Below are 27,381 nucleotides of genomic sequence, written 5' to 3'. Positions count from 1 at the left end.
CTCGATGGCAAAATGGAGATGATAAAAAGTACCTCTCAGGACTGTTGTGTGGATGAAATAAGATAATAAAGTACTTAGCACCATGCTTGGCACATAGTAGGTGCTATATAAATGCTAGCTATCACTTATGATTACTGCTGTCGTTGATGGGAATAAGAGAACTTTCTTCTACTTCTGAAGAAAAAGCAGCAGTTGTCTGAACAAAACGAGTACTATTCCCAAGATCAACTCTATAGTGACAGCTTCATCTCTACTCCCTTATAAAGGAATTATAAGATTTAACAGCACAGATGAAAAGGCATCAGCTATTCTATTCACTTAGCTTCTGTTGGAAGCAGTACTTTACTCATCTGCTACAGTAGGCTAACAGCTTATGTGGGAAAAGAGGAAAATTGTGTTTGCTTAATTTGTTTTAATACCAGTTATCTCTATAGTAGAAAAGAGATTTTATAAGATGTAAAAAAAACTTTACACAGGTGAATGAACCCTATGAAAAATAAACTACTTCTTATATTCTTACCCATTGCAACCTTATTTGTAGTTGTGAAATCTGTATGCTTCATCATGGTATACGGCAGAGATTTTTTACCTTGTTGATCTTCAGCAAATACTCTTAAAGATTCCAAAGCTTCATTATACATCCATTCATGTTCCTTAAGTACTTCTCTTAGTTCCTAGAATAAATGCATGTGCATTTTCAAAAATCCTAATTATAAAATCTACAAACATCAGCTTATATCTTTGACTTTTTAACTTTACTTTTCTGATGTTTATAAGGGTTGTTTCCCATGTTAGTTTTAAATCAGAGAAAGGGTAAGCTCCTAAGAGTAATAAACATGCTTTTAACTTTTATATACCTTATACATAATTTTTGTATACCTCACATATAATTATACTTAAAGAAGGCATTCAGTTAAGTTCAGTAATTGTCCAGACATTTAAAAACTGACAATAGATAAAAGGATAAACTTTTAAAGCTTAAAGAAAAAGCATAGCAGGATTTCACATCTAAATTCTTTTTAAGGAGAAAGCAAAGGATTCCTCAGGACCAAGTATTATTTTTTTGATCTTTAAAATTCCCATGGAACATTTAATATCATGCTGCATAAAATGCACACTTAAAAAAAAGGTTTGCTGAAGGTATGAATTAAAATTTAGTTTATATTCTGTGCACAGGAAGTAGACCGAAAACTCTAAGGGTCCATTCTAGCCTAAATGTTGAAAGACAGAGAACTCTCTAGGCCCAGGCAATCCCCACACATGGAACTTCCGTGTGAATGGTCCTCAGGAGTGCCTTCACTGCATGGGGAGGAAAAGACCATATCTTACTTCATATTTCAACACATATGGCAGACAGATGGTCCAAAGTTATGATACTGTGTGTAAGTCTTGTAATCCTTTTTAGGAGTAACATAATTAATTGGTAATAATACCCTGAAGAATGTGTCAGAGTAAAGTCCGGGGCAGGGGAGGGGTGTGTGGGTGGGTGTGTGTGTGTGTGTGTGTGTGTGTGTGTGGTTAAAGTGTATGAATATATATACAGACACAGCTAAAAAAAATACAGCCATCTGTTTTTTGCGCTTGTCACTGAAATGATTTCTCTGATAGGAATGAGTATCATCAGTAACTTGATAGAAAACAGCATTAGTTCTGTCGGTCATTTACAGCTAATGCAAATAATGTATCCCCTGAAGCATGAATTCACACTTCATATTTCCAGTGGGCTGGAAACAATTACCATAGTTTACATAATTATAATTCTAAATAGTATAACATCTGGGATTCATTATTGGCACCAATCAAAACCTAGCTGTATAGTAATGATTACACAATCACTTTACATCTATGCTTCATTTTCTTTGTTCACAATGCCAAAAAAAATCCCAAACAAGCAAAATCCCATAAAAACTTATAATGCCATGACTGAGTTACATAATTTCCACAAATGATTTACTTCTCCACTTACATTGAATTTATTTCTAAAATGCCACCCAGATAGGTGTTACAAATACTGGCATAGGAATAGTAAAGTTGAGCTGACTTAGGATAAATTTGTTGATCATAATCTATAAATGTATGCTAAAGTGGTTAATTTCCATATTGGATGATAAGATGGTCCACTTAAAGCAATAATTAGCACATTTATTAAAATTACTTCATATCTTCACCCAAATATAAATAAAAACATTTTCTTACAACTTCAGGGAAATACACTTTGCTAGGCACTGAGAGAGTACTAAAACTGAGATAATGAAAGTCCCTGCTTCTCATGAATCTAAAAAGGAGAGGGGAGCATTTATTACATGCCTGCTTTGTGCCAGGACTGTGCTAAGCACTTTATAAATATTATCTCATTTGATCCTTAAAACACCTCTGTAAGGTAGATGCTATTATTATACCCATATTACAGTTGAGGAAACTGAAATAGACAAAATTTATGTGACTTGCCATGAGTCAAACAGCTAGTTAAGTGTCTAAGTCATATTTGAACTCAGATCTTTCAGACTTTAGGTCAGTGCTCCATCCACTATGCCACCTAGCTGCCTGATAAACTACTAGTATGCATTCATAAAACATTCCACTATTTCTTGATTTAACAAAATTATTCTTACTCTGCACAGTGAGATTCTAAATGGAAAATATGCCTTTTGAAGACACTAATAGTTTCTTACCTGTAATATAATCCACAATGATTTCTAACTATTAATTCTAGTTAACTCTTTGTTATTTACATAATACAGATAAATATTGTATTCAGCCATACTGAAAATTATTTAATAGTACAATAATACCAATAGCTAAGCTAATATACATTTCACATGCTGATTTCACTCCTTAAAGCCTGTACCACAGTTAACCTCAAACTCCCAATTTCTCACTGTGTATGTCAGACCTGGCTGATGTTTCTAAATTGGGTTTTTTCCCTTTTTTATACTTGGTTCTAACTAACAGTTGGGGAGGCGGTACTGATAAAGATGATGTAATCTATAGAAGCTGAATTAAAATGATATTTTTAAAAACCCTCTAAAATTTAAATGTGAACATGTGGTACATGAATCTGTTATATTTCCTTCAAGGCCTACTCACCTCTTTAGCCAAACTGGGAAACTCAGTCTGCAGCTTTGCTACTATTGCTTCCTGCTTCTCCCATTTATCTTCTGATTCTTCAAAATCCTTAGACTCTTCAAGCTGTTTGGGATCAAGAATTAGGAGGTTTTTAAGAAAGCAGGCATGTAATGGCCTTTAATCAAGGGCATTAATGTTCTCACCTGCCTAGGAAATCATAACATTTAGAGATCTCAGAAATGGTAAAGATAATATAAGTTTATTTTTGCTTTTTTTTAATGTATGAATGAAAACAAAGTGGGTAATTAAAAATTGCTAGAATATCTTGGTCAGGTGCTAAAAATATCAATTTACTTATAAAAATATCAATTTATTTATCAACAGTTCTTTTAGATGTTTACAATAATTCCAACTGGATTATTTTACAGGAAGTTAATTTGATATATTTTGTATGATGATAAGCCTTCAGATATTCTTAAAAAACAAACAAAACCCAACAAACCAATCCACAACAAATTCTTGAAGATCCATGATAATACAAGAAAAAATCAGTATGGATAAATGAAACCTACAATTACAAACATTCTATTTTACTCATAATTGAATCCTCCATTCAGTCTCAATCACTCATGAAACTAAGTTCAGTTTTACCTCCTCTGTCTATTTTTTCATGGGACTTAATTACACATATAAATGATTCAAAGAATGCTACACTGAGAGAGAGAGAGAGAAAGAGAGAAAGAGAGAAAGAGAGAGAGAGACAGAGAAAGAGAGAAGCAAAGTGGCTATAATTTTTTTTACTTTAATGACAGACTAAAGTAGGCAGTGTCAATGGAGAGAAAAGGAAAGAAAATGTTCAAAAACTGCAGTCAACTGCTCGATTTTATCATGGGTGTTTAAACTCAATTAGCACTCAATCAACAAATATTCATTAAGCACCTACTATGTGCCAAGCACCATACTAGACACTGGGATACAAGTGCAAAGAATAGACCAATCTCTATTCACAAGAGGCTTACATTCTAATGGGGGAGGAGTGCATGTGTGCATATATGTAAACCTAAATAAGGACTGAACCTGTGATTAAACTGGTATAGGATATCCCAGATGAGAAAACTCCTTCTACCAATGTAGGTAAGCACCTTCTGTGCAATTTATAATCTTTTTTTTTTTTGGCAATTTATAATCTTAAAGAGATTCCTACAGATGGGTTAAGAAATTTGTACTGAGCAACTAGGGAGCATGGTAGATAGAGCACTGAGCCTGGGATCAGAAAGACCTGAATTCAAATATGACTTCACTCACTTATTATGACCTGGACCAGTCAAGTAACCTCTATCTGCCTCAATTTTCTCAACTGAAAAACAGGGATAGTAATAACAGCTACCTACAGGATTGTTGTGAGGATCAGTTAAGATAATATTTGTAAAGGACTTAGCATGGTGAGGGCACAGAGCAGGCACTTAATAAATGCTCCTTTCTTCCCTTCTTTCCGTCCTTCTCTAAGTCACATAGCTAGGGTGTGCCAGAGAGATGGGACTTGAACACAGATATTCATGCATTCAAAGCATGAAGCATGCATTCATCCACCACCTATCCTACCTCTAATATATAAGTACATACAGACTTAATATATATACAAATACATATGTAGACCAACATCCACACCATAAGGTCAAAATGGCTACATGATTTAGGCATAAAGGGTGATACCATAAGCAAATTAGGAGAACAAGGAATAGTTTATCTGTCAGATCCACGGAGAAGGGAAGAATTTATGACCACACGAGACAGAGTATTACAAGTTGTAAAATAATTTTGATTATATTAAATTTAAATAGGTTTTGCAGAGACAAAACAATGCAACAAAGATTAGAAGGAAAGCAGAAAGATGGGAAACAATTTTTACTGCCAGTGTTTCTCATAAAGCCCTCTTTCTAAAATATACAGAAAACTGAGTCAAACTTGTAAGAATACAAGTCATTCCCCAATTGATACATGGTCAAAAGATAGGAACAGGAGGTTTTCAGATGAAGAAATTAAAGCTATCTATAATCATGTGAAAAACTACTCTAAATCACTATTGATTAGAGAAATGCAAATTAAAACAACTCTGAGGTACCACCTCACACTTATCAGATCGACTAATATGATAAAAAAGGGAAATGATAAATGTTGGAGGGGATGTGGGAAAATTAGGGCATTAATGCACTGCTGGTGGAGTTGTGAACTGATCCAACAATTCTGGAGAGCAATTTGGAACTATGCCCAAAGGACTATAAGACTGTGCATACCCTTTGACCCAGCAATGCCACTACTAGGTCTGTTTCCCAAAGAGATTATAAAAAAGGGGGAGGGGGAGAGAAGGACACATATATACAAAAATATTTATAGCAGCATTTTTTGTGGTGGCAAAGAACTGGAAATTGAGGAAATGCCCATCAATTGGGGAATGGCTGAACAAGTTACAGCATGTGATTGCAATGGAATACTATTGTGCTTTAAGAAATGACAAGCAAGTTGATTTCAGAAAAATTTGGAAAGACATGAACTGATGCAAAGTGAAATGAGCAGAATCAGGAGAACATTTTACACAGGAATAAATACCACACAATGATCAACTATGAATGACTTAGCTTTTCTCGGCAATACAATGATCCAAGACAATTCCAAAGGACTCATAATGAAAAATGCTATCCACATCCAGAGAAAGAACTGATGGGAGTCTGAATGCAGAGGAAAGCATACTATTTTTCACTGTCTTTATTTTTTTTTGCCTTTTTTTTTGTCTGTGTCTTCTCTAACAGCATCACTAATATGGAAATATGTTTTGCATGATTGCACATGTATAACCTCTTATCATATTGCTTATTCTCTCAGGGGAAGGGGAAGGTGAGGGAGAGAGAAAATTTGGAAATCAAATTTTTTTAAAAATGTTAAAAATGTGTCTTCACATGTAATTGGATAAATATTATTTTAAAAAATATATATGTATATACAGACTAAGTACAAAGTAATCAATTACAAGTTATTTTGGGAGGGAGAGGAATTGGAAGAATTGAGAAAGACTTCTATAGAGGTGGTGGTGTTTAAGTTGCAACTTGAAGGAGGAAAGGGATTCTAAAAGGCAGAAGTGAAAAAAGAAAGTATTCAAAGTATGGAAAAAAGCCAGTGCAAAGGCACGAAGATGGGATGGAGTGCTGTGTGTAAGAAAAGATGAACAGTTTGGCTTCATTAGAGGGTGGAGGGTGGGGAATAGGTTGGGGCCAGTTTCAAAGGAGTTTCTATTTTATCCTAGAGGCAAGGGGGAATTCACTAAAGTTGACTGAATAGGGGAGTGACATGGCCAGATTTGCCCTTAGTGAAATTCATTGTTGGCAGCATCACATGAGATAGTCTGAAGTGGAAAGAGACCTGTGACTAGGAACTAGAGGGCTGTTGCAATGATACAGGTCAGAGGTAAGGATGAACTAAGGAGGTGGCTTTGTGAGGAGAAATGGGGTCAGAAGAGAGAGAGAGATGTTATAGAACAGAAACAGCAAGATTTGGATTAGATATGTGGGCAAAGGTAGAGTTATGGCAAGGTTATGGGCCTAGAAGACTTAAAACTATGGGAACTGATGAGATTACCAAGAGAGAGTAAAGAGAGTAAGACGGACTTACAACATAATGTTGGAGAATGTTCACAAAGAGGACAAAAGGAATGATGAGTCAAAGAAGGAAACAGATCCCCCAAAGAAATACCATTTTAAAAGCGTATTTAATACATGCCTACTCTCCAATCTGAGCTCTGGCTTCCAATCTTAGCTTTGCTACTTAACTACCTGTACTGCAAGTCACTGAATCTCTTGGGATCCAAATTTCCTCCTCTGGAAAATAGGAGAATTGGACAAGGAGATCTCTAATGTACCTTTCCAGGTCTAAATCTATGATCCTATGACAATGTTCATTTCCTCTCCTGAAAATCCACAGCACAGATATATTAATAACAGGTATATATGTGTATATACATACATATTGTTTATATTGTCTATTCCATTAAAATGAGATTTCTTTCAAAGGTAAAATGAGTATGTGTGTGTGTAGTGTAGTGTAGATATACACTATCAATTAAATGCTGCATTTTAATTTTATATGACAGATAATTTGGCGAAAGGTACAGCCATTTTAGACTAGTATAAGAGGTTGATTTTATTCTCTATTTCATATGCAATTGAATGAAGCAACTGGGGATATTCAGATTGGAGAAGACTCAGGGATGATATAAAACTGTCTGAGTATTTGGATGCATGTCATGTAGAAGAGGAATTAGATTTGTTCTTTTTAGCCCATAGGGCAGAACCAGCAGCAATGTGTGGAAGTTGCATGGAGACAAATTTAGGCTAGATATCAGGAAATACCTCATAACACCAAGAACCGTGCCAAGGTTAAACAGGCCTCAAGGGTGGTAGTTTTCACTTAAGTGGAAATCTTTAAGAAGAAACTTCATGTCCACTTGTCAGGTGTGTTATGGTAGAGATTTCTTTCAGGTGTGGATTGTGCTAGAAGGCCACTGAGGCCCCTGCCAACTCTCAAATTTTTCGATTCTGTGAAGTGTACACTCTGATTTAGGAGAACCAGTAGTCCCAGAACTAGGCATCTATTTTATACTATATTTCTCTTGCCTTCCAAAGCACTTAGAACAGTGTTGGTTTAAAATGGTATAAATTGATACTTGATTTAAAATATACATATAAATGTGTGTGCATATTTCTCTCTCTCCACATATCATTCACACACCCACAGAACATGAAGGAAGTTAGGAGTATTATCGGAGGTTTTTAAATTTAACATTGTTGTTCAGAATATTTGGTATTATTAATTATTTCAGGAAATCCAATAGTTTCTGGAGAACAAAAGAATCTAATCAAAAAGAAAATAGGAAATAATTAATCTGTTATACATTTTAAGAAGGCACATTCAACAGGCTATTAGTTCTAATCATATCACTTTGTAAAAGCTTTATTTGAATTCAGCTTTTGGGAAGCAGAGGAAGAGGGAATTCCCTAAACTGTGGTAGATTTTCATAAGTCTTGGCTCAAAATTTAATCATGATCACAAAGAAAGAGAAAATTAAATTTATCCACTTATTCCATTCTTTGATCTGACTAACTGCACACACAAATGCCTACAAATGGTATGGGCAACAAAAAAGTCTGGCTACACAAATATAAACTTATTAGCTATCCTTCAAAAGCAGACTTTACACAGCCTCAGCAGTAACCATTTTATTATCATTATTACTGATGAGAGGAGTTCCACTGGTTATTTAATGATGGAATTTGTACAATTCTGCAAATCACTCTCCTCCAATAAAGATCAAGCAATGAGAGTAAGACTGCTATTTTTCTGATCAAGATCCACAACATTTGATTAATCCTTTACTAGGTGTCCTCTAGAAAGGAGTGAAAGACCTATAGACCTCAAATTCAAAATTCAATTCTTATAAAATAAACTGATGGGACTTTCTAATAGTGTGCCTAAAAATACCTATGCCCTAATCAGGACATTTGTTTTCATTTCCTAACTCAATGAAGATTTCAAAAAGACAAAGCAGACTTTAGATGACAATTTTCCTTTGTCCCTTTGTCACCAGCCACTGCACACAGTGAGTAAGAACTGAGGAGTGTTTTTCTTCTCTACAACAAATTTTACTAGGATGAAAATAAGTGGAAGCATATTAGACTTTGCTCTATGTTTTGATTTCTAAATATTTTAATCTTTTTTTTTAATTAACTCAGTGTGTCCTATGATTAAAATCACAGGATCAAATTGCTATTTTCTTATCTTACCAGATACCTCGTAAGAACTGATTTCACAAAGAACAGAAAACTTTTATTTCCAGAGTATTGATGATAAAGCATGGTACCCAACATAAGAAAGGCGATGGATTTAAGAAGCAGATTTAAGACACACACATTTTCCAACACAGAAAATGTGGGAAATTGTTTTGCTTGATGATGCATATTTGTTACAAAAGTTTTTATCTTTTTTATTCAATGGGAGCAGGGAGTAATGGAGAGAAATGGATAAAGTCAGGGAAAAAATGAGTGGGTCATTGAGGCACCTTTTTTTTTAATGCATTGTAAATGTACAGGATGCTTTGATTATAAATTTTAAAAAAATCTATACACAATAGTGATCTGAAGTTTCATTTACAAACATGTAATTCTTTTTTCTGCTCTACTACAAAAATATACATATATATGAAAATGCCCATTTCATTTGATGTTTGTTAAATTCAGAACAAACTTAAGAAAAAATACAAGTTTGAAGGTGCTAAAGCCTTACTTCATAAAAGTCTGTTAAAGCAAAGAAAAGTTACCAGGTGGGGGCAGCTACATTATAAACTTAGAAAAGTGAGAGCCATGCACAACATAATGACTGGTTAATGAGGAACAACAGGAGTACCATGTTAATGCTGCTACCTGTGCTCTTATACCTGTTAAGATATTTGATCAGTTAGGCTTCAGAATTTTTTTCAAGACTCAGACCACTTTGGATCATTCCAAGATGCCGTTTAATGTCTTCATTCATAGTTCCAATTTAAAAAACAATCTGTCAAAACTGTGGTTAGTTTCCCAAAGAATATTTATTGAAAATGAATTGTTGCCATGTTTCTAACCACTATGGGGTCTTCAAAACATTTTGTAACTCAGAATACTGGTAGAATTCTAAACAAATAAATGTCAACAAAAAAATACACGATAAAAAAGTCTCACAAATGATTGGGGGGGGAAAGGGAAACTTTTTTATGGGATTATTAACCAAGGAAAGGTTTACTAAGGAATTGCTCATTTCAGACTTGGTATGTTTTCAAAAATAGCAAAAGCTATTATAGTATTCTGAGCCAAAAAAATACGAGTAAAATATAACTTACAGGATTGAACCGTTTCCTTTTTACAGTTTGATCATCATCATCATCCTCATCATCTTCAGAGGTGTATGAGGAAGATGAATCTAATTTTCTTTTCCGAGGTATACCTTTAAGAAACAGAAAAACCACACTAAAACCTTGTAATGCTGTAACAAAACTACACAATTAACACTATCAAACATGAGTAAAATTGCATTACAATTAAGGGTCTTCTTTATTAAAACTATTTCCCTCTACTAGAAGTAACAGATAAATACAATAATGTTTTTTCTAATTCCTCTCTACTCTTAATAAGACGGGCCAACAAGCAGCCCCTGAGTAACAAAGGCTCGTATAAAATCCCTGAAACCGGTTAAAGTTAAAAAAAAAAAATTAAAAAAGCCATTATGAATTGTACGTATGTGTGTATATTTGTATACATATCTTAAATTACTATTATAACAGAGACAAGTGAAGTCACTAACCAATTAGTAACGTATTTCATAACATTCAACACTAAGAATAGAACATTCTACCCATGACACTGATCAATTTTAACTTAGACCTTTTAACTAGATAGGTCTTTTTAAAAATATCCTGTCTGCAGTTCTTGACCTTAATGGTTAATTAATAAAGTGAAAAGAAGTATCTAAACAGAGATGTCAGCAACACATTCCACTTCCCCGCCCTCTCTCCTACTTTTTGGGGCCATTTTGTGGTTCATTTCAGTGTTTTGTGTTTTCTTGGCCAGAGTCCAAGGATGTTAATGTGGAGAGATGAAACACTGCAAACTAACTGCTATATGACATTAAGACAAAAAGAGATCAGATCAGTTAAAGGAGAAATCTTTTTTGGTAGGGGGAATTATGGAAGGCTGCACAGAAGCATTTGAGCAGAAGGATAGACCACTCTAAGTATAGAGAGAAGTATGACCAAATCTGGTAAGTGGAAAAGCACAGGATGTGTGATGTAATATAGGATAGAAAGGCAGGATGGAACCAAATCATGAATGCCAGAAATCTAGGCTTTATTTAGTAGACAATAAGGAATAACAATAAATTTAATGAATTGAAGATTTCTGAAGAGCAGACTGACATTATTAGGTTTGTGCATGAGGGCAGTTAATTTGGCAACAATACGTAAGATAAAATGGATGGGGAAAGAGATATGCTTAGAAGCTACTTCCATTAAGGATGATAATGAGAAGGATGGGAGATGGCAGAGATGAAATCAGGACTTGGACATATGAAAGGAAGTACAGAAGAGTTAAGGATGTCTTATGTTACTGGAATAGATGAGTGGAGAATGGCAGTACTATTGACGAGTATTAAGTTCAGCAAAGAAGCAGAAGAAAGCTTAGTTACATAGTAAAGATGTAAAGCTTGAGATGGCGGTGGGACATTCAGGTGGAGAATCAGCAAACAGTGGAGAAGAGAAAACAAAGAGGGAGGGGTAAGGAGAAGAGGAATTTGGGAAGAAGGAGAGGAGGCAGAAAAGGAAGGGAAAAGGGGGAAGGGGAAGAAGGAGAGAGAAAGCTTTGAGGAACGCTATAGTCAATGAAGGGAAAAATAAAGTTTCAGTAGTGTTTAGAATAGTTTCAATAAAATATTAAGGCTAAAAGGCAGATTCCAAGGACTAAGAAGTAAATGATCAGAGTCCCTGGAGCCAAGATGGAGGATTAGAGGCAACACAGCTGAACTCTCTCAGCATGGCTCTTCAAACAACTCTAAAATAACACCTCACATCAAATTTTGGAGTGCCAGAGCCAATAAAAGGTCAGGGTGGCATACTTTTCCAGCCTAAGAAATATTAGGAGTTCAGTAGAAGATTGTGACACTAGGGTGGAGGTTCTCAGGCCAGAGATGATGAGGGGTAGGACAACTGGTTAGAAAGAGATTTTAGGGGAGTCTTTGCTGGCACTGACTAGCAACGCTACTGCCCTTACATAGTTCTGGGTCACGGTCCCAGGGTGGAGAGAGATGCTGGTGATTGGTCACCAGAAAGCAAGGACTTTGTTCACAGTTCCAAAGCACTTGCAACTGCAGGGGGCCAGGGGTGCTTTCTGCTTAAAGACCAGAATACAGATCAGGAGAGCAGTGACCACACCTCTTTTCATGATCATAACACCTTTCGGAACTAGCTCTGAAAACAGTAGTACAAAAAAGCCTGAAGCTTGGGGACAATGCCTCCCCACCTCTAGGTAAGGAGAGCCCAACTTTAAAAAAAAGTTCAAAGTCAAGAAACAGGCTGGAAAAATTAGCAAAAAAACAACAATAAAGAATTTGACCATAAAAAGATACTAAGCCGGGGCAGCTAGGTGGCGCAGCAAGTAGAGCACCGGTGCTAGAGTCAGGACGACCTGAGTTCAAAGCCAACCTCAGACACTTGACCGATGTACTAGCTGTGCGACCTTGGGCAAGTCACTTAACCCCAACTGGCCTGCCCAAAAATAACAACAACAAAAAAAGCTACTAAGCTGGCAGGGAAGACATAAACTCAGAAGAATACAACAATGTGAAAAAAGATACAAACAAATCTAAAAAGAAAAATGGTAATTGAACTCAAGCTGAACAAGAACTCCTGGAAGAGTTAAAGAAAAACATGGCAGAGGAAAAATTGGGAAAAGAAATTAAAGTGATGCAAGAAAATTGTGAAAAGAGAGCCAAAAGCTTGGTAAAAGAGGTACAAGAAAATGAAGAAAATAAGACCTTAAAAAAGAAAATTGGCCTAAAGGTAAAAGCAGCACAAAAATTCATTGAAGAAAAGAACTCTTTAAAAAAAAAGAATTGGGCCAAATGGAAAAAGAGGTACAAAAGCTCACCGAAGAAAATTAATTCCTTAAAAATTAGAATTGGGCAAGTGGAAGCTAATGACTCTTTGAGACATCAAGAAAACAGTAAAACAAAGTCAAAAGAATGAAAAGAAGAAAATGTGAAATATCTTATCAGAAAAATAACTGACCTAGAAAACAGATCAAGGAGAGAAAATTTGACAATTATTAGACTACCCGAAAGCCACAATCATCAAAGAAAGAACTATCGTATTTTAGAAATTATCAAGGGAAACTGCCCTGGTATCTTAGAATGAGTGGGTAAAATAAGAATTTAAAGAATCCACCAATCACCTCCTGAAAGAGATAGCAAAATGAAAACTCCCAGGAATAATTGAGTCAAATTCCAGAGTTCCCAGGTCAAAAAGAAAATATTTCAAGGAGCCAGAAGGAAATAATTTAAATACTGTGGAATCACAGTGAGAACAACACATTATTCAGGGGTTTTCAAGTAAAAGAAGGGGAGTAAGGGGGGATGACTTGGAATATGATATTCCAGAAGGCAAAGGAGTATGGATTACAATCAAGTATAACCTACCCAGCAAAACTGAGTATAATCCTTCTAGGGAAAAAATAATTCCTGATGAAAAGACCAGAGCTAACTAGAAAATGTGACATTCAAACACAAGACTCAAGGAAAGTATGAAAAGGTAAATGTGAAATATAATCATGAGGGTCTCAATAAAGTTAAATTGTTTACATACCTGTATGGTCAAGATGATAAATGTAATTCCTAAAGACTTTATCATTATTGGATTAGTTAAAAGGAATGTATATAGAGATCATGAATGTGAGTCGATTATGTTGGAAATACCTCCAAAATAATGAAGGGGTGAGAAAGAGGGATGTACTGGAGAAAGGAGAACAGAGAGGTAGAATGGGGAAAATTTTCTTACATTAATGAGTCACTCAAGGAAGGGCTTTTACAGTGGAAGGGAAAATGGTAGAGGGTGTGTGCAATGTCTGAACCTCACTCTCACTGGAATTCGCTCAAAGAGGAAAGAAAATACACCCACGCACACAAAAACACACTCAGTTGGGTATAAAAATTTAATTTACTCTAAAAGGAGATAGGAAAGGAAGAAAATAAGAGAAAGGGGGAAATAAAAAAAAGGGAGGACAGATTAAGGGAGGCAGTGGTTGGAAGGAAAACAGACTTTTGATGAGTGAGAAAAGAAGAAACAGAAGAAAAAGAGAAAAAAGGAAATACATGGAGGGAAACTAATCCTAACTATAAATGGGAATGGGATGCTCTCACCCATAAAATGGAAGCAGACAGCAGAATGGATTACAAACTATAACCCAACAAGATGCTGTTTATAAAAGACACACTTGAAACAGAAAGACACACAGAGTTAAAATTAAAGGCTGTGTAGCAGAATCTAATATGCTTCAGCTGAATTAAAAAATAAAAAGGCAGGCGTAACAACCACGATCTCAGACAAAGCAAAAGTAAAAACAGATCCAGTTAAAAGGGATAATCTGAAAAACCACATTTTGCTAAATGGTACCACAGAAAATGAAGCAATATTAAAATATTTTACAAGTTTCTCTGATAAAAGCCTCATTTCTCAAAAAGGTACTAAGTACAGAAATGGATCAAATGTATAAAAATAAGTCATTACCCAAATAATAAATCGTCAAAGGATGTAAGTAGACAGTTTTCAGAAGAAATCAAACTACCTATAGTCTTATGAAAAAATGCTCTAAAAGTAACCACTGATTAGACAAAGGCAAATTAAAACAACTCTGAGGTAGTACCTCAGAGGAGGAGAAAATAAGCACACTAATGAACTACTAGTGAAGCAAAGCCGTAGTCCAGAAATACCACTAGGAGGTCTGTATCCCAAGGAAATGAAAGAAAAAGGAAAAGGACCTATGTAGACAAAATTATTTCTAGCAGCAATTTTTGTGGTGCCAAAGAATTGCAAATTGAGGGGATGCTTATCAATTGGAAAATGGCTGAATAAGTTCTGGCATATGATTATGATGGAGTACCGTTGTGTTGTGGGGAATAATAACAGAAAAACATGGCAAGACCTATATGAATGGGTGCAAAGTGAAGTGAAAAGACCAGATCACCGTGCACAGTAGCAGCAATATTTTAATGATGATCAATTGTGAAATACTTGGCCACTCTGCTCAATGATCCAAGACAATTCTAAGAGTCATGATGAAAACATGCTACTTACTTCCAGAGGAAGAATTAGTGAACTGAGTGCAAAATGATGCATAATTTCCTCTTTATTTTTCTTGCTTTTTAAAAAAAATACAGCTAATATAGAAAAGTTTTACATGATTTCACACATATAATTGATATATTGCTTGCCTTCTCAGTGGGAGCGGGAGAGAGGGAGAGAATTAGGAACTCAAAATTTAAGAAGAACGCTAAAAATAAATAATAGATTGAAAATTTAAAAAAAATAGAAGTGGGCAGAATGAAGTAAGCATAGACTCCTCAAAATTTAGAAGCACAAACAAGAGCTTAAATGTATCATAAGGTAGAGGGAAGGTTTGCTTGATTTTTAAAACAGAGGAGGTCTGAATGTTGCTACATTGGGTGAGGGTGGAAGGTGTCAACAGTAATAGAAATACTTCAAGAGTGAAGGGCAGAGTAATGCAACCAATAAAGAATCACTGAAGACAGAAAAGTAAGATCTTAATTTGCTAATAAGTGCTATATAATTGCTCTTCTTTTGAATATGGGGTATCTAAGTTTTCACTTTTGCCTGATAAAGGCAAAGACTGCCACAAGTCCTAGCTGTGCTAAAACAGAAGCACCATGTTAAAATAGAAAGAGGTTATTAATAGCCCAACTGTCATCTCCTATTAAAATTCACAACCGAAAGAAATATGCTGAATGAACAATTGCACAATGTGATATATATGGATGACCTTTTAAAAAGTGACATTTTAAAAAAAATATCGTAGCAACATTATATAAGGAGAATGAACTGCAAAATTTTTAAGCATTTTTTTATACAACACTTTTCAGAATCATATGTAATCACCAAGAACTCCTAATATGGTCACAGTACTGGTCCACCCTCCCCGGCTCCACAATGTAATCTTACGAGAAGGAAGAGTATATTCCCTACTATTAATTCAATAACATTTCTTATCAGACCAGAGAACTTTTGAGTTATAGGGGATCTTAGCCAACTCAGTTTCATATGTCCCTCTTTTCGCTTGCCAAGGTCACAATGGTTTTAACACAATCAATACTAGAACCTGGGTCTTTTAAACTCTAAAACCTGTACACCATTGTTTGTATGATGCCTTTTCCATTTGACTGTGAGCTCCTTGAGATCAGAAACTGGTTTTTGCATTTCTGTCTATTCCTACCACTTAGCACAATGCCTGGCACATAGCAGGCACTTAACAAATGTTTCTTGATGGAACTACCTACTGTTCACTTCAATATACCATGATAATTTTGAAGACTGTTACAGGCTCTTGCACTAACCTAATTAATGTACTGAGATATATTCCTGATCTTCATGTGATAAAAAGAAAATTTACTAAAGGAGACTTCACCTCTTCGTCACCTCATCTACTGAATTCCTCTTATAAAAAGAAATATATCTGTTGAGGCAAGAAGGCAGGTGTTCACTGTCATTTCCATGTCTAAAAAACGTGCCTCAAGTCAGATGATTTATGCCAATTCACCTAGACATGCTTACTCTTGCCTAAAAAAAGCAAGAGCTGCATTTTTTGTTCATAAAGAGTTTTACTGCCTTAAACATCTGCTCTCAGAGCAGTTTAGGGAATGGTATGATGCCCGATTCCTCCAAGTACATAAAAATGGCTAACAAGCAAAATCTGTACTATATACAAAGTTCAAAATTATTATCTCAGTATAAAAATATCAAAGATGAGCACGCACAGAATTTTACTTTAAAAACACTAGTTTGGGGCAAGGGAAGTAGGCTAAGTAATAGGAGGGTGAAGTAGCGGGTAGAAACAAATTAGAAGTCAGGAGGAAAAGGAAATAAGATGCAGAAACATAAAAACAAAGATCAGGTGTAGAATTTGTTAGGGAAAGTATGTGTCTATATATGTACATATGTATCTATGTACGTATGTATACATAAAACTATATCCACACTTAATTGTGGTGGGGTAGGGCAGAAAAGAAGGGGAGAAAAAGAACAAAGTAACAAGTGCAAGCAGACAACAAAAGAAAACTCACAAGGAAGCGAAGACGAAAACTCTCAACATAACATGTAGTTATTTATCATACAGGCCTTCTGGAAATGAAAATTTACTGCTACATATTTTGAATCCTCTCATGTTCTGCTGTGCACAAGACACCCTTTTTTTTCTTTTCTCACTTTGTATTTAAGTTTCAATATTAAGTTTAAGATACGTTTCCTTTTTTATTCCGTATTTGAGTTCTGGTGTTAGGAGTTTAAAATTTAAAAAAAAAACACACTAGTTGCTACAACTAAATCATAGTGTTAACTTACAAAGAAAAAGCATAATTAATCTCATTGTATGAATAAGTCTATAAATTTAGTGAATCCTTAATATTAAGTGAAAAGTTTATGATGACACTGTAATGGTGTTAAGTATATTCTCTGGAGGAGGTTCATGCTGACAACAGCGACATACACTCTACCTAAGGTACAACAGCACTTTTCAAGCTGTGCTCCAATTTAGTTAGTGTAGACTAGGTGCTTCCTTATTGCCTAAGCACATGCCCATGTCTCCCTAGTCCTCAAAAACCCTCCACTTGATCCATCTCACAGCTCTCCTCCCTTGAGAAGGCCATCTATAACAGATGTTTCCACTCCCTTTCCTCTCAGTCCCTTCTAACTCTCTACCATCTGGCTTCTGACCCCACCATTCAAATGAAACTGCTCTCTGAAAATTACTAACAATCTTTTAGTTGCCAAATCTAATGGCCTTTTCTCAATCTTCTTCCTTCGTGACCTTTCTGCAGCCTGATACTGCCTGACACTATCAAAGAAGAGGCCACTATTCTTTTCTTTACACTTTCTTCTCTCTAGGATTCTGTGACAGCACTTTTTTCCAGGTTCTCCTCATAGCTATCTGATCACCCCTTCCGTCTCCTGCACTGGAGCTTCATCTGGGTCATACATGTCCCCCACAGCTCTAACCTGGGCCCTTTTCTCTTCTAAACTTTTCACTTCATGATCTCAGTTCCTGTGAATTCAAATCTACTTAGACAGTAGCTCTAACCTCTCTGCTGACCTCCAGGCTCACATCTCCAACCACCTCTTTCTTGAACTGAAGTCTCAACTTGTCCAAAACAGAATTCATTATCTTTTCCCCTAAAGTCTCCTCTTCTTATTAAATTTCCCATTATTGTTAACATTAGCTTCTTGGTTACCCACACTTATAATCTAGGTGTCATCCTTGATCCATCATTCTCTCACTCCCATTGACAAGGCCTGCAGATTTTATCTTTTATCACATCTCTCCTATTTGCCTCCCTTCTCTACTCCCACCCTGCTACCACCCCAGTATAGGCCTTCCTCTCAAGCCTGGACTACTGCAAGAGTCTGCTGCCTGGTCTCCTTGCACAAATCTCTCCCCACTCTAGTCTATCCTCCACTCATCAACTAACATAATCTTCCACAAGTGCACATCCAACCACATAACCCTCTATTCAATAAACTCATTGACTCCTTGTCACTCACCACTAAGATTAAATATAAAATCTTTTGGCATTTAAAGATTCTTACCATCTTCCTACCCCTTAGACCATTCAGACTTCCTCTTCCCCCATATAATTTGTGAACCAGTGACACGGTCTCCTTGCTGCTCCTTGAACAAGACACTGTTCCTGGCATTTTCACAAGCTATCCTCTATAATAGGAATTCTCTCCCTTCTTATCTCTACCTCCTCGATTCCTTTCTGGAACAGCTAAAGGCTCTCCTTCTACATGAAGCCTTTCCTAATTCCCCTTAACTCTAGCGTCTTCCCTCTGGCGATTATCTCCCATTACTATGCATATATCTGGTTTGGACATGATTGTTTGCTTGTTGTCCTGTGAGTGAGCTCCTTGAAAGCAGGGAATCATCTTTTCCGTTTCTTTGTATCCTTAATGATTACTGCAGGGTCTAGTACAAAGCAGATATTAATAAATGTTTGCCTGAAACCAATGTTTTGCTATGGTTTATGTAATTTATGATGACCAAAATCTAAAGAAATTTATCATACAGCCCACAAAGCCCCATTGAGGCCGAAAAACTTGTTTTACTTCCATTCATAGAAAATCTTCATAAAATGTCAAGTGCATTATCTTTACTTAATGAGAATAACAATTTGGGTTTGATGATTTTTCAGTGTCTCAAGATCATTATGCAAACAACAATCTGAAATGCAGATATAGACAATTAATGTATAAAACATGACCCTGGATGTTCCTTGGCCACCTTTCTTGCTTAAAAATAAGTATCTGGAGGCAGCTAGGTGGCACAGTGGATATAGCACTGGCCTTGGGGTCAGGAAGACCTAAGTTTAAAGCTGGCCTCAGACCCTTACTGTGTGACTCTGGGCAAGTCACTTAAGCCCACTTGCCTTCTCCCTCCCCCCTCCCCCCTCAAAAAAAAAGCCAGCATCTGAAAGAATTTGATCTATGCGACCTTGGGAAGTCACTTAATCTCTCTGGGCCTCAGCCCATATTTCCTCATCTGTAAAATCTAAGTTTAGTTTAGATGATCCCTACTGTCCTTTTTAACTCTAAATCTGTGATCCAATTGAGATTGTTTCCTTTTGATCTACATTGTTCTGCATAAAAAAGCAAAAACAAAATGTGTATACACGCCCACACATATATATGTATATATGCTGAGGACAGGTGGAAGCTAGGAATATTTCAGTCAATTGAGGCTTTAATATGGTAAGATTTCCCAAAGCCCCCCAAATACTGAAAGCTAAAGATGACACTAGAAGAATAAAGTAATTCTTACAACAGAACAAGTTGTTTTTAAAGCAAACAATTGATTAAAAATAAATGCAAAACTACTGTTCTGAGAACACTCTAAGTTTCAGAGATATGGAATGAGTACGACCTTTTGGAAAACAAGGAAGAGAGCAAAAGCTGAGACCGTAAGTCTAAGGAAGGGGAGTTGACAGAAGTAACAGGATTCAAAGCATGGCAGCTGCGGCCATGACAGATCCTTTCAGAGAAGAGCTCTTTACTCCTACACAGTTTATTAACTGACCCAACTTAACAGCAAGTCAGACATACCTTCACCAAACATCAGCAATGCAGCAGCTATTGCTCCATCCATTGTACTTGTTGATTCAATCAACTGATAAAAAAATGAGAGAAAAAGTTAATTGTGAGAATTAAGCAGAAGTCCTAAAGTCAAGTTTACTAAGTAACAGCGTTTGAGATGTTTAAAGAATGAACACCAAAAAAAAAAAAAAAGAATGAACACCACAGACAGATAAAAGCATATGGATATACAGTATAAGCCAAAGCTTTGAGTTTACTGGTTCCTGACACTTTTTCAAGAATGAGGGAAAAAAATGTTCAAAAATAGTCATTCAGTCCCTAAGCATTTAGGAAGCAACTTATTATATGCCAGACATGGTGCTACTATGCTAGGTGATGGGCCATACAACAAAAACACAAAGACCTCAAAAACTACCCATTTTACTATCCACTATCTTCATAAAAGTTAAAACTTTAAAAGTGAAATTGTCTACCATGGTAGCATGAGAAATTTTCTATTGTATTAAAAACAAACCAAAAGAAAAAACACAACCCAAAACCAAAACCCCTCTGCCTCGTGCCTAAGCAGTGTGTGTGTGTGTGTGTGTGTGTGTGTGTGTGTGTGAGAGAGAGAGAGAGAAAAAAAGTCAATAATCTTATTTTTTCCTGATCATTTAAATATTTCAATGTACTTATTTTTTTCACATAGGATCATGAATTTAAAAAAAGGAAAGGCCCTTATATATAACTCTTGTGCGATCTCTTTACTTCTCAGATAAGGAAAATAGACCGAGGTAAATGAAGCGACTTGGTCAGAATCACACCAGTGCAGAGATTTGATAATAATAAAAACGCCAAACTAATTCTTAAAGCACAGTTAATATTTTAGACTTTTAAAAGATTCAACATGTTAAGATTTTTGCTTTATTTATCCACACAGTAACATTAATGAGACGCTTTTTAAAAAATTATTTATCTGCGCAGTTTATTCTGTGTTCAATGAAATAGTCAAGATTCAAATTTAAGCTCCGATCTCTTCCCAACTAGTTCAAACTCTACATGTTCAACTTTAGGATTTGTCTTAAGTACTTCCCCATCTCTTTAATGCCCATGGCATAAGCACCACCTCTTCTTTGCAGAGCTAGGGAACACTGACTATACCATCGGATTCAGGGGATTTGCTAGTCTGGTATAGAACTTCGTTTCCTTCTTTTTCGTTCTCTGTTCTAGGGAATGCAGGAGGAGAGGTGGAAAGGATATATTTGGAAATGAAGGTGGCATAAAGAGAAAAGAAATCCAAAAAACCCATGAAATACCCCTGGCAGTTTTTTCTTTATTACAAGCATAATCAGTTCTGTTTCAATCTCATAGCCCATGCCTTTCAAAATACCTTTAAAAGATACTGAAACCTACCACCTTATTTACCACCTTCAAAAAATGCTAAAAAGTCAAATTTCCTGCTGTGTCAGCTTGAGTAATTTTCTACTTATATAAAGCATTTTTTCTTTTATTTAATATTTTTCCCAATTACATGTGAAAGCAATTTTTAACATTCTTTGAAAAAAAATTGTACTCCAAATTCTTTTCTTGCTTCCCTTCTCCCCTTATTAAGAAGGCAAGCAATTTGATCTACATTATACATGTACAGTCATGCAAACATATTTCCACATTAGTCATGTTGTGAAAGAAAACACAGACTAAAAAAAAAAACCCAAAACCAAATAAGAAAAACTATGTTTCAATCTGCATTCAGACTCCATGACTCTTTCTCTGGAGATGGATAGCATTTCTCATAAGTTCTTCAGAATTGTCTTGAATTATTGTATTGTATATGGCATTCTGTTTAAAAATTAAAGAAAACCTCTTTCTTACTGAATGCTTTATCATTGTATATAAACCATTAACATAAACCCATGACATTCTCTACATATTCTGCAGCTGCAGTTCCTAAGATACTTGGCCAGGTGGCTCTCTATCTACCAAGGCCACTTACAGATATACAGGTTACTTGGTTAATGCACCCATCTAAAACATTAACATAATAGCTGGAATTGCTTAGCAGTTTGAGGTTTAAAAGCCCTTCACAATTATCTCACCTGAACCTCAAATCAAGGCCAATAGGTAGTAGATACAGTTTTACAGATGAAGCAGCTCAGGTCATCAGAGGTTGAGTGACTTGCCTAGAGTCACATGGCCAGTGTGTCCCAGGCAGGATTTGAACTCTGGTCTTCCTAACTCCAGGCCCAACTCTCTATCTACTACACGATCTTGAGGCCTTCATAACTGACTCTGCTCTTTTATCATGTACATTATCTCATCTTTAAAATAAAGAGTACTCTAAAAATCCTATGTGAACTGGAATTTCATCCACTAAAGTCTATTTTTTTACCAACAAACTATAAAACCAGAAATGGAAAACAAATCCCTCTAATGAACCAATATAAAACCTTGGCAAGGCAGCACAAGAGGGGGCCTGGACCTTTATTATGCTTTATACTATTTTTTCCACACATTAGTCATATAGGAAAGCTGGAGCTCATGCAGAAATTTACTTTGGAGTCTTAAGCTGGGCTGCCTCTGAATCACTGCTGCACCATCAAATAGCTAAAGACAAGACCGGGGGCGGGGGGGGGGGGGGGGTGCGGCGGCGCAGCGCTGTCTAAACAACCACACTCCTATCACTAATTACTTTGCCATCATTCTCAGAGCCAGCAGTAAGATAACACTGATGGAACCTGAAAAAAGTTCCAGTAACAAGGATTCATTTAACATATAACACAGAATCAAAAAAATTTGGGGCTTCAAGGAGACTTAAACGTCATCAAGCCAAGCTTTGACATCCTCCACCTCAGCTCTGCCATCATCTTAGATATGGAGAATAAAGTCGAAAGAAGTAAAGAGTCTCTTCTCCAGGGTCACACAGATAAAAAGAGGCAAAGCTGGAAGTCAAACCTAAGTTCTCTGGGTCCGAAGTCAGGGCTTTCCCCACTATACTGCAATATATATTCCCTGCTTAACAGACTTCATTATGACTTCTGCTTTTTCTTATAATGTGAGATACTTGTATTAACTCTTGTCCATTAAAACATATTGATTCCTAGTATCACAGCTTTTGAAATGGAAGGAATTTTAGATGCAATCTAGTCCGATGCTATCATTTTACAGATAAAGAAACTGAAGCCCAAAGAAGTGAAATGATTTGTCTAATGAGGGGCACCTATATAATGAAATCACTAAACCAATTCACTGAGAAGGCAGTGTACTTGCAGTGGGGGCAGGGTGAGATGGGGAGCCACTCTCAGTCAGAACCACCTGGCTTTTCCATCCTCGTATCTAACATCACCCGGCCATATGTCCCTCTGGGAGGGGCAAGTCACTAAGCCCCTCAGTGTTCCAAGGTGCACAAGTTACTGATCTAAGTCCGTAGCTGGTATTTTCTCACCAGGTTTTCCCTACATCAGTGAAATCACACAACTGGACCAAAAAGGAACACTATATATGCCAAAAATACTTGGGATTATATAGATAATTTACCTGTAGACAAGTACATTATTGGCACTTATTATTTCACGATATTGTATTGTGTGTTACAATATAACCCATTATATATTACACGATAGCATTATTACATAATGCAATGATATCTGCCCAAAATACAAAAGTTAATAAATTTTATTGTTTGCCTTTCCCAAACATAAGATATTTAAAAATGGTCAGCAACAATCTCTAACAGTCATGCGAGAGGCCTTTTTTTCAAGGAAACTAATTGTTACCTTAATTAAATCACTGTCACTTCCTTGTGGAAATAGTTCCTTCAAAGTCTGAAGCTTTGCATCTTTAAGGTCTTCCAATTCTGAGATATCATCATTTCTTCGTGTCATATCAGGATACTCTTCAGTCTGTTCATCTTCAGATTGCTCAGAACTGGCATCATTTTCAGAAGAGAAGACATTTCTATTCATTAAAAGTGCTACTTCAAATAATAAACAAGTATTTATCAATGAACTACTACGTGCCAGGCACTAGAGATACAATGAAACATGCTAACGGTTCCCGACAACAAGGATAGTTACAGGTATAACGAGAATAAATACAAATATGTGTAACATAGTTAAGGGTCTGAAAGCGAAGGCATTAGCAGTTGAAGAAAAGAGTTTTCCCTATAATGCTTTCCGTAAAATACAAAAAAAATTCTCTTTTTGCCAATATTAAAATCAGTCTATACTTAACAGAAACATGGTAAGAACTTTTTCCATAAATGAACAGTTAAGTGTATAAATCAACACTGCCCCCCCACTACTAAAACTGACTCAATTTGCTCGTCTATGGGGAATAGTGAATGAGGCCTATAGAACTCTGCCTAGTGTTCTCTCTCAATCTTCTTTCCCTCTCTAAACTGCTCATTAGAAGTGCAGGGTAGGAGGAAGAATAAGCCTATGCAATCTGACCATGCTGCCTACCTCCAGCATGTTTTCCTCCCCTTCCCCTCAAGCTTTCTATATAAAATGCTTCCTGTCCTACTGCTTTGAGGAGACTAAGACTACGATAGCAGGATTTTTTAGAAGGGAGATGAGTAAAGTCTACCTAAGCTGAAGATTTCCTGATTGGTTCAAATGCTCACTCTGAATGTCCATTTCATTCTGAATCATTGACAAAAGAAAAAGACATTATGTCTGCCTGGGGGGTGGAAGACAAGGAGTGTGACAGCATTTAGAACCAAAGAACATTAGCACTTGGAAAGAATCCCAGAGATCACATGGTCCAAACTCATTATCTTACAAGAGGCAACCAAAGCCCAGTGACTTCCCTAGGTCAGCCTGTTATTTGCTACATGAACCTTCATTCTTAAAACAACCACAAGTCATCTTACTTCTTTTTGTCTAACCAATTAGTTATATAGATATAAAACATATAATGGAGTATAATGAATCCATTGAGGTCTTTTCTATAAAGAAGGCATCAAATACTGGGTCAGGAACATTTTCCTATATATAAGAAGGTTTCTTTATGGAAATCAGATTTTCTTATAATATATAATATGAAATATAAAACAACTAAGAAAAGCATCCCACAAAAATATGGCTTTAAAAAAACTTTTGGCCAAAAAATTGCCATCATTTCTTTTCCTGGGACAGTTACTTCTGCTTCTTAGTGAAAGGCGAGTGACAGAATCCCAGGTTGCAGGGATGGGAACTCACAAGTCACCAGTCTAACTTTTACCAAAAATAAGAATCAAGTCTACAATAGCACTCATAGCTAGTTTCCCAGCCTCTGAGGCAGAAACAACTCTGGTAAAGTAGGCCTCACTACCATGTTATTTTAAAACAGTTCTCTATTCAGATAGCTCTTCTTAACTTTAAATGTTGAGAGTTCTGCCTCCTAAAAATAAGTCCAATTCTTACGGTCTGTTATTTTTATATGACATCCTCAGGCCAACAAACTGATATCTATTTCAGAAAAGTAAAATATAACATGTCTTTTCACAAAAAATTTACAAATTTTCACTTGAGTATACAAAGCAAACAGATTTAAAAAAAAAAAACTTAAGTAACAATTATCCCCAAATATCAGATTTCACAATTGAAAACTTTTCTCCATATGGAAATATTTCCTTTATCTAAGTATTCTTACTAGAGTATTTTTAAAGATAATCACTGAGATTTTATTTAATAGTCTAATAAAAATTATTCAATGGACACAAAAAGTTCTATTGAAAAACCTAGCTCTTCTTAAAAGGAGCTGAAGGGATATCCTAGTCTACATCTAAACATACAAAAACAACAAAACGTAAGTATGTGTGCATGTATACATCCCCCCTCCCCAATTAATCCAAATGAGTTCATGATCTGTTTTATCACTTTAATGCTTTCCTAAAGAATGTCTATTAAAATGCTTATTTTACATACATGCAGAGTAAAATAAGTAACTATAATGTTCAAACTAAATATGAAATTTACTTTTAAGCCAAATATGTAATTAAATTTCTTCAGAGACTACATGCATGAAACTTCCCTAAAAAGTAAAACTTGTAGCTGGGCACAGCAATGCACATCTGCAATCCCAACTACCAGAGTGGCTGAGTACAGCATGTCTCAAACTCAGGAGTCATAAGCTGCAGTAGATTAAGATGATGGAGTGTCCTCACTAAATTTGTCATCAATATGATGAAGTCCATGAGAATAGGGCTTCAGGTTGCCCTAGGAAGTGAGAACTGGCCCATGTCAGAAAAAGGGAAAGTCAAAGCTCCAACATGGATTAATAGTGGGACTGGACCCATAAGTGGCCTCTGTATTTGCAGCCTGGGTGAGGTAGGGAAATGCAGTCTTTACTTAAAATAAGAAAAGTGAAATTTGGTCTAATGTCTATCTTAAATCAAAGAAATGGCCAAACTAAGAAAAAGAAGGACATGTGTGGCACCTGGATCATTCACAGTTGACTGCAAATATTTCATAACTGTAAAATAAAATATTCTACTTACACTATAATCACTGGTTCTCTTCCAGAAATTTCGTCTTGATTTCTATTGGAACAATTTGGGGAGCCAAAATCTTCACTGTCAGAAGATAAATCAATAAACTGTATTCCTTTTTGATTCTTGAAATATGATACACCTGACTTTCTTTCAGGCTCTGGAGTTTCTGGTACACTGGAGTCTTCTGTATGAGGAAGAAAAGAAAGTTATTTACTAAGGACATTTAGATCCCAAAGCTTACATTTCTATTTATAACAAAATGAGACAGCACAATGTAGTCATTCAAATCCAAGTCACTACTTTTGTGGCATCTGGCAAATTATTTCACATCTGAGACCATTTCCTCATTTACAGAATGAGTGGGGGCTAGATAGTGTCCAAAGGTCTCCAAGAGCCTTGTTATTTAATAATGATTAAAATATTTCCCAAACTTCACTTGGTTGCTTCTCTACTAAAACAGAAATTACAGGACTTGGGCATATCACAAAAGAGAGCAAAGATTATTTTTTTGCCTTAAGCAAAATTGTGAAATTTGTCCTTGAAACCCTCCCATTTCTGTATTACTCTTCTACTTCTTGGCAACTATGGTGTACTCCAATGTTCCCAAACCTTCTACTATGGCACCTCACCAACATCTCCTGTCTCCCAAATTCTCAGTTCCTTTTATTCTTCCTTCCTTACAATGAAAACTCCCAGCCCTCCTGCTCTGTGACCTCTTCATGTATGTCAAAATTCCACCTCAAAACTAAGGTTTCTAAAACTATATTTATTCTACTAGATTCATTTAAGAAGAGAACCATAAGGTCATAGGATCTCAGATAGAGAGCACTAACCCTTCCCCACCCAACTTTGATCCAAATGATATCCACTAAACATACAAAGTTACATGAAACATATTTCAACATGAGCCATGTCGCAGGGGGAA

The 27,381-nt window shown here is 36.0% G+C and overlaps 1 protein-coding gene across 4 annotated transcripts in view; it reads right to left on the bottom strand.

The window, feature by feature from the left end:
• Positions 1-27,381, bottom strand: part of SMARCAD1 (SWI/SNF-related, matrix-associated actin-dependent regulator of chromatin, subfamily a, containing DEAD/H box 1) — a 91,094-nt gene that overhangs the window by 48,340 nt on the left and 15,373 nt on the right. For 3 of the 4 annotated variants that reach the window (XM_036762776.1, XM_036762777.1, XM_036762775.1), the window contains exons 3-8: positions 26,463-26,640; positions 23,758-23,908; positions 20,015-20,078; positions 9,986-10,089; positions 3,088-3,189; positions 521-674 (exon numbers count right to left, since the gene is read on the bottom strand). In XM_036762776.1, the coding sequence (XP_036618671.1) occupies positions 521-674; positions 3,088-3,189; positions 9,986-10,089; positions 20,015-20,078; positions 23,758-23,908; positions 26,463-26,640 (753 nt within the window). The remainder of the gene's footprint in view (positions 1-520; positions 675-3,087; positions 3,190-9,985; positions 10,090-20,014; positions 20,079-23,757; positions 23,909-26,462; positions 26,641-27,381) is intronic. The other variant, XM_036762778.1, reaches the window with a different exon arrangement.

This window comes from Trichosurus vulpecula, chromosome 6, assembly GCF_011100635.1.
Source record: "Trichosurus vulpecula isolate mTriVul1 chromosome 6, mTriVul1.pri, whole genome shotgun sequence".
NCBI classification, from domain to species: Eukaryota; Metazoa; Chordata; class Mammalia; order Diprotodontia; family Phalangeridae; genus Trichosurus; species Trichosurus vulpecula.
This window is presented reverse-complemented; position numbering and strand designations above follow the sequence as displayed.